General features: G+C 41.8%; 1 protein-coding gene across 5 annotated transcripts in view; it reads left to right on the top strand.

The window, feature by feature from the left end:
- The first annotated feature begins 11,847 nt into the window (after positions 1 to 11,847).
- LHCGR (luteinizing hormone/choriogonadotropin receptor) overlaps positions 11,848 to 15,617 on the top strand; it is a 73,393-nt gene continuing 69,623 nt past the window's right edge. For 2 of the 5 annotated variants that reach the window (XM_004029219.4, XM_055377863.2), the window contains exon 1: positions 11,848 to 12,103. In XM_004029219.4, the coding sequence (XP_004029268.2) occupies positions 11,937 to 12,103 (167 nt within the window). In that variant the 5' untranslated portion in view covers positions 11,848 to 11,936. The remainder of the gene's footprint in view (positions 12,104 to 15,617) is intronic. The other 3 variants (XM_055377865.2, XM_055377866.2, XM_055377864.2) reach the window with 2 other exon arrangements.

Below are 15,617 nucleotides of genomic sequence, written 5' to 3' on the forward strand. Positions count from 1 at the left end.
GGTGGGGGGAGGGGCAACCACCATTGCTGAGGCTTCAGTAGGTGGTTTTACCATCACAGTGTAAACAAAGCCACAGGGAAGTTCAAACTGGGCGGAGCCCACTGCAGCTCACTGGGACAGAGCACCTGGGGGAGGGGTGGCTGTGTGTGCAGCCTCAGCAGTCTTAAATGTCCCTGCCTGACAGATCTGAAGAGAGCAGAGTTCTCCCAGCACAGCATTCGAGTTCTGATAAGGGAGAGACTGCCTCCTCAAGTGGGTCCCTGATCCCCTGACTCCCAGTGTATACAGACTGGGAGACACCTCCCAGTAGGGGCCAATAGATACCTCCTACAGGAGAACTCTGGCTGGCATCTGGCAGGTGCCCCTCTGGGACGAAGCTTCCAGAGGTAGGAACAGGCAGCAATCTTTGTTGGGCAGCAGCCTCCACTGGTGATACTCAGGCAAACAGGGTCTGGAGTGGACCTCCAGCAAACTCCAGCAGACCTGCAGCAGAGGGGCCTGACTGTTAGAAGGAAAGCTAACAAACAGAAAGGAACAGGATCAATATCACCAACAAAGACCAAAGATAGATAAATCCATGAAGATGGGGAGAAACCAGCACAAAAAAGCTGAAAGTTCCAAAAACCAGAATGCCTCTTCTACTCCAAAGGACCACAACTCCTCACCAGCAAGGGCACAAAACTGGACGGAGAATGAGTTTGATGAATTGACAGAAGTAGGCTTCAGAAGGTGGGTAATAACAAACTCCTCCAAGCTAAAGGAGCATGTTCTAACCCAAAGCAAGGAAGCTAAGAACCTGGAAAAAAGGTTAGACAAATTGCTAACTAGAATAACCAGCTTAGAGAAGAAAATAAATGAACTGATGAAGCTGAAAAACAGCACAAGAACTTTGTGAAGCACACACAAGTATCAACAGCTGAGTTGATCAAGCGGAAGAAAGGATATCAGAGATTGAAGATCAACTCAATGAAATAAAGTGAGAAGACAATATTAGAGAAAAAGACTGAAAAGAAATGAACAAAGTCTCCAAGAAATATGGGACTATGTGAAAAGACCAAATCTAGTTTTGATTGGTGTACCTGAAACTGACGGGGAGAATGGAACCAAGTTGGAAATCGCTCTTCAGGATATTATCCGGAAGAACTTCCCTAACCTAGCAAGGCAGGCCAACATTCAAATTCAGGAAATACAGAGAACACCACAAAGATGTTCCTCGAGAACAGCAACCCCAAGACACATAATCGTCAGATTCACCAAGGTTGAAACGAAGGAAAAAATGTTAAGGGCAGCCAGAGAGAAAGGTCAGGTTACCCACAAAGAGAAGCCCATCAGACTGACAGTGGATCTCTCAGCAGAAACCATACAAGCCAGAAGACAGTGGGGGCCAATATTCAACATTCTTAAAGAAAATAAGTTTTTGTTTTGTTTTGTTCGAGACAGAGTCTCACTCTGTAGCCCAGACTGGAGTGCAGTGGTGTGATCTTTGCTCACTGCAACCTCTGCCTCCCAGGTTCAAGCAATTCTCCTGCCTCAGCCTCCCTAGTACCTGGGACTACAGGTGTGTGCCACAATGCCCGGCTAATTTTGTGTGTGTGTGTGTATTTTTAGTAGAGACATGGTTTCACCATGTTGCCCGGGACGGTCTCGATCTCCTGACCTTGTGATCTGCCTGCCTTGGCCTCTCAAAGTGCTGGGATTACAGGCATGAGCCACCGTGCCCAGCCAGAAATGATTTTTCAACCCAGCATTTCATGTCCAGCCAAACTATGCTTCATAAGTGGAGAGATAAAATCCTTTACAGACAAGCAAATGCTGAGAGATTTTGTCACCACCAGGCCTGCCTTACAAGAGCTCCTGAAGGAAGCACTAAACATGGAAACGAAAAATCAGTACCAGCCACTGCAAAAACATACCAAATTTTAAAGACCATCGATGCTATGAAGAAACTGCATCAACTAGCTAGCTGGGCATAACAACCAGCTAGCATCATAATGCCAGAATCAAATTCACACATAACAATATTAACCTTAAATGTAAATGGGCTAAATGCCCCAATTAAAAGACACAGACTGGCAAACTGGATAAAGAATCAAGACCCATTGGTGTGCTGTATTCAGGAGACTCATCTCACATGCAAAGAGACATATAGGCTCAAAATAAAGGGATGGAGGAAGATTTATCAAGCAAGTGGAAAGCAAAAAAAAAAGCAGCGGTTGCAATCCTAGTCTCTGATAAAACAGACTTTAAACTAACAAAGATCAAAAGAGACAAAGAAGGGCATCACATAATGGTAAAGGGATCAATGCAACAAGAACAGCTAACTATCGTAAACATATATGCACCCAATACATGAGCACCCAGATTCATAAAGCAAGTTCTTAGAGACCTACAAAGAGACTTAGACTCCCACACAGTAACAGTGGGAGACTTTAACACCTCACTGTCAATATTAGACACAGCAACGAGACAGAAAGTGACCAAGGATATCCAGGACTTGAACTCAACTATGGACCAAGCAGACCTAATAGACATCTACAGAACTCTCCACCCCAAATCAACAGAATATACATTCTTCTCAGCACCACATTGCATTTATTCTAAAATTGACCACATAATTGGAAGTAAAACACTCCTCAGCAAATGTAAAAGAACAGAAATCACAACAAACTGTCTCTCAGACCACAGTGTAATCAAATTAGAACTCAGGATTAAGAAGCTCACTCAAAACCACACAACTGCATGGAAACTGAACAGCCTGCTCCTGAATGACTACTGGGCAAATAACAAAATGAAGGCAGAAATAAAGATGTTCTTTGAAACCAATGAGAATAAAGATACAACGTACCAGAATCTCTGGGACACATTTAAAGCAGTGTGTAGAAGGAAACTTATAGCACTAAATGCGCACAAAAGAAAGCAGGAAGGATCTAAAATCGACACCCTACCATCACAATGGAAAGAACTAGAGAAGCAAGAGCAAACAAATTCAAAAGCTAGCAGAAGACAAGAAAAAAAATTAAGATCATAGCAGAACTGAAGGAGATACAGACACAAAAACCCTTCAAAAAAGCAATGAATCCAGGAGCTTGTTTTTTGAAAAGATCAACAAAATAGATACACCACTAGCAAGACTAATAAAGAAGAAAAGAGAGACGAATCAAATAGATGTAATACAAAATGATAAAAGGGATGTCACCACCGATCCCACAGAAATACAAACTACCATCAGAGAATACTATAGACACCTCTATGCAAATAAACTAGAAAATCTAGAAGAAATGGATAAATTCCTGGACACATACACCCTCCCAAGACTAGACCAGGAAGAAGCCAAATCCCTGAAGAGACCAATAACAAGTTCTGAAATTGAGGCAGTAATTAATAGCCTATCAACCAAAAAAACCTCAGGACCAGACAGATTCACAGCCAAATTTTAAGAGGAGATGGTACTACTCCTTCTGAAACTATTCCAAACAAAAGAAAAAGAGGGAATCCTCCCTAACTCATTTTATGGGGCTAGCATCATCCTGATACCAAAATCTGGCAGAGACACAACAAAAAAATAAAATTTTAGGCCAATATCCCTGAAGAACATCAATGCAAAAATCCTCAATAAAATACTGGTAAGCCAAATCCAGCAGCACATCAAAAAGCTTGTGCATCATCATCAAGTCACCTTCATCCCTGGGATGCAAGGCTGGTTCAACATATACAAATCAATAAATGTAATCCATCACATAAACAGAACCAATGTCAAAAACCACATGATTATCTCAATAGATGCAGAAAAGGCCTTCAACAAAATTGCCTTTCATGCTAAAAACTCTCAGTAACTAGGTATTTATGGAATGCATCCCAAAATAACAAGAGCTATTTATGACAAACCCACAGCCAATATCATACTGAATGGGCAAAAACTGGAAGCATTCCCTTTGAAAACCGGCACAAGAAAAGGATGCCCTCTCGCACCACTCCTATTCAACATAGTATTGGAAATTCTGGCCAGGGCAATCAGGCAAGAGAAAGAAATAAAGGGTATTCAATTAGGAAAAGAGGAAGTCAAATTGTCTCTGTTTGCAGATGACATCATTGCATATTTAGAAAACCCCATCATCTCAGCCCAAAATCCCTTTAAGCTGATAAGCAACTTCAGCAAAGTCTCAGGATACAAAATCAATGTGCAAAAATCACAAGCATTCCTATACACCAATAACAACCAAAGAGCCAAATCATGAGTGAACTCCCACTCACAATTTCTTCAAAGAGAATAAAATACCTAGGAATCCAACTTACAAGGGATGTGAAGGACCTCTTCAAGGAGAACTACAAACCACTGCTCAAGGAAATAAAAGAGGACACAAACAAATGGAAAAACATTCCATGCTTATGGATAGGAAGAATATCGTGAAAATGGCCATACTGCCCAAAATAATTTGTACATTCAATGTTATTCCTATCAAACTACCACTGACTTTCTTCACAGAATTGGAAAAAACTACTTTACATTCTATATGGAACCAAAAAAGAGCCTGCATACCCAAGACAATCCTAAGTAAAAAGAACAAAGCTGGAGGCATCATGCTACCTGACTTCAAACTATATTACAAGGCTACAGTAACCAAAACAGCATGGTACTGGTACCAAAACAGAGATATAGACCAATGGAACAGAACAGAGGCCTCAGCAATAACACCACACATCTACAACCATCTGATCTTTGACAAACCTGACAAAAACAAGCAATGGGGAAAGGATTCCCTATTTAATAAATGGTGCTGGGAAAACTGGCCAGCCATATCTGGAAAGCTGAAACTGGATCCCTTCCTTACAAAACTGGATCCCTTCCTTATACAAAAATTAACTCAAGATGGATTAAAGACTTAAAGGTAAGACCTAAAAACATAAAAACCCTAGAAGAAAACCTAGGCATTACCATTCAGGACATAGGCATGGGCAAAGACTTCATGACTAAAACACTAAAAGCAATGGCAACAAAAGCCAAAATTGACAAATGGGATCTAATTAAACTAAAGAGCTTCTGCACAGCAAAAGAAACTATCATCACAGTGAACAGGCAACGTACAGAATGGGAGAAAATTTTTGCAATCTATCCATCTGAAAAAGGGCTAATATCCAGAATCTACAAAGAACATAAACAAATTTACAAGAAAAAAACAACCCCATCAAAAAGTAGGCAAAAGATATGAACAGACTCTTCTCAAAAGAAGACATGTATGCAGCCAACAAACATATGAAAAAATGCTGGTCATCAGAGAAATGCAAATCAAAACCACAATGAGATACTATCTTATGCCAGTTAGAATGGCAATCATTAAAAAGTCAAGAAACAACAGATGCTGGAGAAGTTGTGGAGAAATAGGAACACTTTTACTTTGTTGGTGGGAGTGTAAATTAGTTCACCCATTGTGGAAGACAGTGTGGAGATTCCTCAAAGTTCTAGAACTAGAAATACCATTTGACCCAGCAATCCCATTACTGGGTATATACCCAAAGGATTATCAATCATGCTACTATAAAGACACATGCACACATATGTTTATTGTGGCACTGTTCACAATAGCAAAGACTCAGAACCAACCCAAATGCCCATCAATGATAGACTGGATAAAGAAAATATGGCACATATACACCAAGGAATACTATGCAGCCATAAAAAAGGATGAGTTCATGTCCTTTGCAGGGACATCAATGAAGCTGGAAACCATCATTCTTAGCAAACTATCACAAGAACAGAAAACCAAACACTGCATGTTCTCACTCCTTAGTGCGAGTTGAACAATGAGAACACATGGACATAGGGAGGGGAACATCACACACCCAGACCTTTTGTGGGGGTGGAGGGCATGGGGAGAGATAGTATTAGGAGAAATACCTAATGTAGATGACGGGTTGATGGGTGCAGCAAACCACCATGGCACGTGTATACCTATGTAACAAACCTGCACGTTCTGCACATGTACCCCAGAACTTAAAGTATAAAAAAAAAAAAAAAAAGAAACACCAGTCTCCTGCATATACTGTGGCCCTCTTGGAGATCCAGAATGCATGTTAAAAGTTCTCAAGAGGCCAGGCACAGTGGCTCACACTTGTAATACCAACAGTTTCAGAGGTCAAGGCAAGAGGGTCGCTTGAGATCAGGAGTTCAAGACCCACCAGGGCAACAAGCAAAACCCTCATTTTATTTTTTACAAAAAAATAAAAAAACTAAGAAAGTTAGTCAGGTGTGGTCCCAGCTACTAAGGAGGCTGAGGCTTCAATGAGCTATGATCATGCCACTGCACTCTAGCCTGGGTGACAGAGTGAGACCCCAACTCTAAAGTAAAAATGAAAATAAAAAATGTTCTGGAAAACTCTTTAGTAAAGAACCTTGTTTAACTTTTTTAACCCAATTTTCCTCAAATTTCTTGAGTTTTGGTCCCTTTCCCCTAAATACTGCTAATTAGCCTGGCAGAAAAACAGTATCCTGTGGTACAAGGATTCCCTAACCCCCAGGGCCTGGCCTGTTAGGAATCGGGCTGCACAGCAGGAGGTGAGCAATGGCCAAACAAGCATTACTGCCTGAGCTCTACCTCCTGTCAGATCAGCGGTGGCATTAGATTCTCATAGGAGCATGAACCCATCATGAACTGCACATGCAAGGGATCTAAGCTGCATGCTCCTTATGAGAACATAATGCCTGATGATCTGAGATGAAAGAATTTCAACACGAAACCAGCCACCCACCCCATCCGTGGAAAAACTGTCTTCCACAAAACCAGTCCCTGGTGCCAAAAAGGTTGGGGACGGCTGCTGTAGCACACTCTTTAATTAATTCGACACTGATTTTAAACAATCAAATCTTGTTTCTTTGCTGATTTATATCATCATTTCAGAAAACTTTCTCACTTTCCTTGTGTTGCCTCTGTCTAATATTTTAGCTTGAAGTTTAATTGCTAAACCAAGTTTTCAGTAAGAGGCCTTCCCTAAAAGAAAAATGATGTTAGGTAAATTATGTAACAAAATGCAGTTTCTCTACAAAGAGGAATAACGTGATTCTACCACACTACTTCTTTGTGCACTCATTCATTTGTTCATTCACTCATTTGACTTGTTTATTCCTAGAAGTACGATGATAAATGCTGTCAATGCAAAGGGGAAAAATTCACTATGCCTATAATGAGTCCTATGACAGAAATAAGAATAGAAAAGGCCTATTTCTCTCCTAACTGGGAAGGGATGAGGGAAGTTGGCAGGTTAAATAAAGTTCACAGCAAGGCTGATAGTAGAGATGAAGAATTTTGTTTGCAAGTGAGAGAGACTCAACTCCAACTAGACTAAGCAGGAGGGGAGTGTGTTAGCTCATTACTTAGGAAGTCCAAGGGTAGAGCTGGCCTCAGGCATGACCAGTTCCATGAAGTCAAAGGACATTAACAAGACTGCTTGCCCCCATCTATTTCTCATCTCTACTTTCCTCTAGTTGTTGCCAGCACAAATAGGCTTTTTCCATGAGACAAGAAGGACAGCAGCCCCTAATTCATTCACATCCTTCCAGCAACATGACCAAAAAGGCAAGGCCCCTTCTCCAACTCTCTCTCTCCATCAGCCTTAGTGTAGGATTCTCATGCCCCAGACCAATCATCACATTCCAATTACCGGCCCAGCTTCCTATCATCCTGCAGCTTCAAACTCCTCCTGAGGCCCACAAGAACCCCAGGGCTGTGTGGGAGGTGGCACAGATGATCACAGCTCTGATTTTACATTATGTAGACAGTGAAATGGAGATGAAATTTCTAAACAAGCAATAAAGAATTTGCATGAAGTTTTGGAGTGTAACTTTCATGGACTGTCTTTTTTGTTCTCCTTATTTTGTTTTGTTTAGTTTTTTTACCCCAGGTAAAAAGGTGAACAGCTCAGAGATGTAACTGTATTTTTTTCTTCTTAAGCAATTTTTTCTTCCTCTGCCTACATTCACCTTTTCTTCCAAGGGAAAGGTAAAACCACTGCTTTTAAGTGAGAAGAAATACCAGTTATTATACTAACAGGGTATGTGTTCAATAATCAAAAAACCTTGCCTATTCTACTTAAGGTTTTAAAAATTACTTTGCTAATCCCATTACTGGGAATACCCAAAGGATTATGAATCATTCTACTATAAAGACACATGCACATGTATGTTTATTGCAGCACTATTTACAAGAGCAAAGACTTGGAACCAACCCAAATGCCCATCAATGATAGACTGGATAAAGAAAATGTGGCTCATATACACCATGGAATACTATGCAGCCATAAAAAAGAATGAGTTTATGTCCTTTGCAGGGACATGGATGAAGCTGGAAGCCATCATTCTCAGCAAGCTAACACAGGAACAGAAAACCAAACACCACATGTTCTCACTCATAAGTGGGAGTTGAACAATGAAAACACATGGACACAGGGAGGGGAACATCACACACTGGGGCCTGTTGGGGGATGGGGGTTAAGGGGAGGGAGAGCATTAGGACAAATACCTAATGCATGCGGGGTTTAAAACCTAGATGGCGGGTTGATAGGTGCAGCAAACCACCATGGCCCAGGTATGTCCATGTAACAAACCTGCACGTTCTGCACATGTATCCCAGAACTTAAAAAGTAAAAAATTTTTTAAAAATTACTTTGCTAATGTCTTTCAACTCCAATGTGTTAATGTAACTTCAGATGCTATTGAGTTTTGACCTAGGGTGGCATAAAGAAAATAGATTCCACGATTTTGCAACATGGCTCATTCCATAAATAAATAAATAAATTTCAGCAATATAACCAATTAAATAATTTTAGACATTTAAACACATGTACACAGAATATACTATTTCTATGCTTATACACATCAAGGTCTCTTTTAAGATGCATCAAAATTATTAGGCTTCACTCAAAGTCCTTAATAAAGATTCTTGAGCTTTGTCTTCTTCAGGCAAATTTAATTCTAGAATTTCCATTTTTGTATTCCTCAAATTGTGCTCTAGGACTACATGCATCAAAATTACATGAGAAAGCTTGTTAAAATGCAGATTATTGGATCCCACTCTATATCTATGGAATCAGAATCTCATGGGGAAAGTTCTAGGAATCTTCGTATTTAAAGCTTTGCAAATGATATTTCTGCACCCTAAAATATGAGAAGCTCCATTCTAAAACTTTGGAGAGTTTTAATTGCAATTTCTGAGTTACGGTGTCAGATAGTATGTTTTTCTATCTCTAAAGTAGGATAAAATATTTGTGAATTCTGTGAACTTTATTTTGTCATTAAAATGTAATTAGCAATCTTTGTGGGTCATGTTGGTTTGAAGTTCTCTGACAAAGTAGCTATAAGCATAGTTAATGAAACAAAGTCCTTTGGATTTAAAAATACTCACTCATAATGAGTATTAATGAATAAGATAGGTAAATTCCATTGTAACAAACTTTTGTGATTATAACAAATGAATCAATATGATTTTATTATAATAGTTACATTGCAAGAACTGATGTGATAATTAAGATCCAACTGAAATTAATCTAGATAGTAAAATTTTATGAAAATTCATTACAGTTGTTAGCTTTCTTCCAAACGAACAACCTCAACTCCTCATAAACAGGATTTTATTTCCAATCCAAGACAAGTTATAAGAAGTCAATATATACAATCCAATTCCTCCCACTAGCAATTCTATAGGAGCTGCTTAGAAAGTCCTTGCATCTTTAGAGCCAGAAGAGCCTTAGGGATAGTGAACTTCAACCCTTCTTCTTACAGATGAAGAGCCTGAAGGGCAAATCTCATGATTGACAGCAGAAACAGAAGGAAAATCCTAGTGTTCTGATTGCCTAGTCCTCCTACTGAGTACAGAATTAAATGATTCTTCTGGAATATCCATTGTTTTCAAAGATTCAGGGGTGGGTGGGAGCAAACTTTTTTTATATATAACAGGTACGCTACAGGGTTAAAAAAAGAAAAAAGGCACGTAAAACATGAGACTTGAAAGAAAAGCCATTCAGGCACCTTGAGTTATTCATTCTTTCTCTCTTTCCATTCAAGATACATGGTGAAAACGTTTAAAAATCCCAGTGCCTACCCCAACTTCCCTACCAAAATCTGACAAAACTAAAAGAGAACAGAGAACATGACACCCAAAGTCGTCATGTATAATTACTTTATACATATCCAGATAGATCTAGCGTGGTTGAGAATAAAGCAAGTGAGGGTATCAAGCTCTTCTCAGATAGTTTACTGAGCATCCACTACAAATCTGGGCCTCACTTATTCACTCTATTATTCAACAGACACATATGGAACACCTACTAGGAGCTAGAAGCTATGACATGCTCTGTTGATATTAAGATGAATAGAGAGGGGAAAGCAAAATGAAACCCACAATTACAGTGTGTTAGATTACAGGCTGTAGAACCAGGTGTTATGGCCACAACTACTCAACTAGGATGACTCAGAGAAGAATCAAAGTGGAAATGACATTAGACTGAGTCTTGAAGGACAACTGGGAGTTTATCTAATGGAATAATGGAAAAAGAAGAGAAAACAGTGGGGACAGCCCATGCAGAGCTATTAAAGGGTGAGGAGTCATCTATAAACAGTTGAAGAGAGGATCCAGAGAAGACAATATTACAGCCATGAGCATTGTTTTTGTGCCATCTAGCACAATGTGGGCAAAGCCAAACAAGTTTTTAAAATAATAATAATCTACCCTCCTTGAGCAACAGACTGTAGAATGGTGAATGAAGGAGCCCATCCTTGAGAACTGGCTTCAGAATGAAAGAAATCTATTCTTATATTTCCTCTCTTTAAAGCCTTAAATGCCTTCCCAGCTTTCAAAGTCCACCTCTTCCAGCAAAACTGCTAGGATTTCCAGAATCCAAACAGAATCCTTGGAAGGAAGAAACGATCAAATCAAAGAGGGGATATTATGGATCCCCATGATTACCATAAAATTTTATCTTCTTTCTAAGTTCCTTGGTACGTAGATCATAGCAGCTTTTTGCATTGGTGAGAGATGGTAGGTGATAGACATGAGTTCCAGGTTTCACTACTTTAAAACCGTGTGACTTCAGGGAAGCCACATACCTCTTGGGACATTTTTCTCATCGCAAACACCCTACTAGTTCAATGTGGAGCTTAAACATGATGTGAGGCAGAGCACCTGTTACAAGGCCTAGCCTATCCTGGGCCTTCTATGGGGCAGCTGCTACCAGTATTAGGCAGTTTCATTCATTCATTCAACAAATCTTTACTGAGGACTTACCATGTAGAAGCCAGAAGGAATACAAAAATAAATCTGAATTGGATTTTGCTCTCAAGGACCTCCCAATCTATAGAAGAGATATAGGACCAAGCCAAATAGCTATACCATAAATAAGAAAGCATTTACCACCAAGAGAAATTACTGCGGCAGTTGGGAGGATGGGCAAAGATTACTTGTAGAGTGGAGGGATGTGGTAAAAGAGAAGGGGAAAGGATTAGGGGTTGAGGATAAAAGAGAGGAAAAATGTCTGAGCTAGGCACTCTTACGCCTTCTGATGAGGGTATAGCGAGTATCCATCGGACCCTTTCACAAATGAAATAAAAGGGGTTCCGGGAAGCGTCACAACTCACTCAATTCAGAACTCCCCACTTCTAATCCAAAACATTTGCCATTAAATCTCTTTACCTGCTATAGCTAGGGCCATTTGCAGATGGTAGGGGACAAGACAGGGGAAAGTAGCAGGAAGGAGGTTATTGGGTCACTGGGCACTGTCTCAGGTCAAGGCAGAGCAGACTCAGCGGGGTGCGCGGTAAGAGGGGGAGGGCAGGGGCGGGCCGGCAGGGAAGGGTGTGTGGAAGGGCAGCCAAGGGGCGGGGAGAGGGGTGCGGGCCGCACTCAGAGGCCGTCCAAGACACTGGCAAGCCGCAGAAGCCCAGTTCGCCGGCCATGAAGCAGCGGTTCTCGGCGCTGCAGCTGCTGAAGCTGCTGCTGCTGCTGCTGCTGCAGCCGCCGCTGCCACGAGCGCTGCGCGAGGCGCTCTGCCCTGAGCCCTGCAACTGCGTGCCCGACGGCGCCCTGCGCTGCCCCGGCCCCACGGCCGGTCTCACTCGACTGTGAGTACACAGCGCTCCCGTCGCGGCCCCCTTGATGCAGGACCCTCCATCGCTCTATGCCACCTTTCCTCCCTACTCCTTTGGCCCCCTTTCCCTGGAAGCTTGGAGAAAGACGCTTTGCCCTATCAAATTTCCCCCACGTTTTAGGGTGAAGAGAACCCAAAGCTGGGTGGTTGTTTTTACCACTCCATGCCTCTGAGAGCCCCAGCCCCATTCTTTACCCCTGGTTGGGGCTGTGGCCGGGGGAGTAGAACTATTCAGGAGCCTCAGGGGAAGGCCTGCTCTCTGCCGCTGCTTGAAGGGAATATGGGTGTGACGCTCCTCAACTCCTCTGGCAGGGGTCTCTGCCAGAGAAGTCTTACAGGCCTTTGAGCCTTGGGTCAGCCACGTCAGGGAAGGTGAATGTGGGCTCTGGCACCCTGTGGTCCTCTAGGAATGGAGTGCTCAGGCCCTATGGCCAAGGGTGACCTAATCTGTCAACTGACTGCTGGCAGTCACACGGGCATCTTAGTGAGCATACAAGCCGCTGCTCCGCCGTGCCCAGATGTGCTTGAACTTCAGTCTCATGGTCTAATGGACCAAAGGCCCTGTGCCCTGCCGCTGGCACCCGCGCACCACCTCCACACTCACAGGCCTGATTGAGGGATTGTATACATCAGCAAGCAGGGGCAGGGCGTTGTTTCTGGAGTAATGGGGTAAAGAGGAGAAGGGGAGCCTTTAGTACTAGTCTATTAGGGTGTCATCAGGTCTCCTTTCTCCTATTTAGAAAAAAAAGTACCACATATTTTATAATCCTATTTACATGAAATGTCCAGATAAACTGAAAGTAGATTAGTAGTTACCAGGGCTGGGGAGGCGGATGGGAGGGACAGTAGGTGACTACTAATCAGTGGGTATGGGCTTGGGGCGGGGGGGTGGTGAAATTTTTGTAAAATTAGATTGTAGAGACAGTTGCATGTGAACATATTAAAAACAATTGCATTGTCCACTTTAAATTCTATAGTGTAGGATTTACATCTGAATACAGCTGTGAAAAGAGAAAAGGAAAGAAAAGAAAGGAAAAAAAAGACAAAAGACAAGAGTATCTAAAAGGCTGGTAGAGGTCTTGATCATGTCCTAAAAATTAGAGATGATGGAATTCTGTGCTGGGGAAGGAAGGAGACCACCCCCTCTGCCATTTCGTTTGAGCCCCCAACAGTCTGTCACGGGCCCGTTTCATAGAGGAGACTCACCCTCCCTGCCAGGCCAGGCTTCTTCATGCAGAAAAGTTAAAGGCCTTCCGGGAATAATTGTGGTTGAGAGATACAGTTAAAGGGTTGAGGGGTTTATATTAATTAGTTTCCATTAATTATCTTGTCAGGTCCATTCCCCTGAAGGAATGGACCATGCTGATAGAATTTGTTTCAATCAATCCACAAATTCATGCAACAGGCCTTCCAAGTTCCAGCCCTGGTCTGTCCCTGACAAGCATGCCATGTTGCTCTTAAGAATGACTGTACTACTAACAGACTTTCTCACTTGCCTGCTACTTATCATACAGATTAGAAGAAACTGAGATCCAAGGAGAAGGAATAACTTGCTCAAGGTCTCACAGCTATTGAATAGCAATTCAGGATTTTATCTATTAATTATCTTTTTAAATTTGCTCATCTTTGTAAGAAAAACTACCGCTTTCTTAATAAAACACACACACACAGTTTCTCCAAAATTAGTACTCAACAGAGAACTCCCATTGGGGGCATGAATGGGTGGGCCAAGTCCCAGTTCCTTTTCAATTTGGCTTTTCAGTAAGATCTCTCAAGGGCTCCTGCTGCCACATGCTGTTCTCAGGAGGGGACCCCCTTCCCTGGAAAAGGCTGAAGTAAATTTTTTTAAAAATCCCACTTTCTCCTGCTGCCTTTCGGCAGGGTTTCAAGAATCCTAGAACCCCTCAAAAATATCTGATAGGGCTGACTAGGTTTGGGGGTAGAGACCGTGAGCATCCACCACCAGGAACATCCTCTGCCAGTCATTTAGCCTCCTTAGCCAAGCGTGGTGACCCTCACAAGGTTTCATTTCCTGAGCACCAGATGGTTGAGAGATGCCCTCATCTTTCAAGAGATGCCCTTGTCACTCTGTGGAGGTTGAGCCTATGCAGGCCAAAACAGGGTAACTTTTGGCACAACATAGTGACACCAACATCCACATGACAAGAGAGGTGCATGTTAAGCAAAGGGAGGGTTGTTACTTCAAGGCGATATTTCTCAAAGTATGGTCTTAGCCCAGCAGTATGAACATCACCTGGGAAATGTTAGACTGCATATTCTCAGGCCTCAGCCCCAACCTTCTGCATCAGAAACTCCAGGGGTGGGGTCCAGCAGGCTACATGTTAACAAGCTCCTCAGGTGATTCTGATGCATACTAAAGTTTGAGAACCAAGGCACAGCTCTCCAGGGAGGTATCGTCTTAGAGAGGGAAAAGTACATTTTAAAAGTCCTTGTGCCATACACTTCCCTTCCCCACCCCCCACCCCCCCCCCCCCCCCCGCCAAAAACCGGCATAACACCTATTTATTGCAAAAAGGCATAAAATCAAAATCCTAAACCCAGAGGCAGATGGAAAATAAGCAGAATTGAGGGAAGTTTTTTTTTTTTCCTCAAAGAGGACTGCAGGAAGGAATCCATGGAGGACAGACTGAAGATACAGGGAATGAGGGAGGAATGTTAATTGTCAGATCTCTGTGGGGGTAGGAGGAGAGCATCAGTCTAACAACATGGGGGAAAGATTAACCTTAGAAAGAATAAGAAGCTTTGAGTCCTGAGGGAAGAAGACCTATGGGTAAAGGAATAACTCAATATTAAGACAAAGTACAGGAAAAGTGGACAGGTTCATACTGAAATCCTCTTTTCTTGATGATGAATGCATGAAATGATAAACAGTAATTATGAGACAGAAAACTGCTATGATGGCAAGTTATCAGTTCATAAAAAAAAAAAAGAAAGCTTAAATTATGAGGTAAGGCTTCCAGGAAGAGAGGATGTGGTCTTGCACTACATTATCATAGACTTTGCCTCTGCAGAGAGAAGGGGAGCGCTCCAAGTTCTCAGGGTTGGAGGAGGCAAGTACCACAGAGCACCTTAGGATTCAGCATTAGTCCCTCAATAGATGTTAGTTTATGCTTTAGTCATTTGGGGTCCTAGTAACCTTACCTTCTAAGACCTCCATCCGAAGTTCACTATTTGGTTTAAGAAGAAGAAAAAAAACAAGGTACATGGATTATAGCTGCTTATCACTGACAAGCCTGCTGCTTACAAATTTTGAAAATGGCATCGTTCAAATTTTTCCTCCCCTTTCATATTTTATGAAAAACGTAGGTATTTAAAATCTAAAATGTGATACAAAAAATAACCTCCCACATTTCACTCATTTTAACTGGGGAAAAAAATGAAAGAAAAAACTGATTTAAAAAATTTCCTTTCCTTTCTTATTAGTTCTAGGCAACTGGAAAGAGGAGAAGAAAAAAATCTCACCTTGC

The sequence above is a fragment of the Gorilla gorilla genome, chromosome 12 (genome assembly GCF_029281585.2).
Source record: "Gorilla gorilla gorilla isolate KB3781 chromosome 12, NHGRI_mGorGor1-v2.1_pri, whole genome shotgun sequence".
NCBI lineage: Eukaryota > Metazoa > Chordata > Mammalia > Primates > Hominidae > Gorilla > Gorilla gorilla.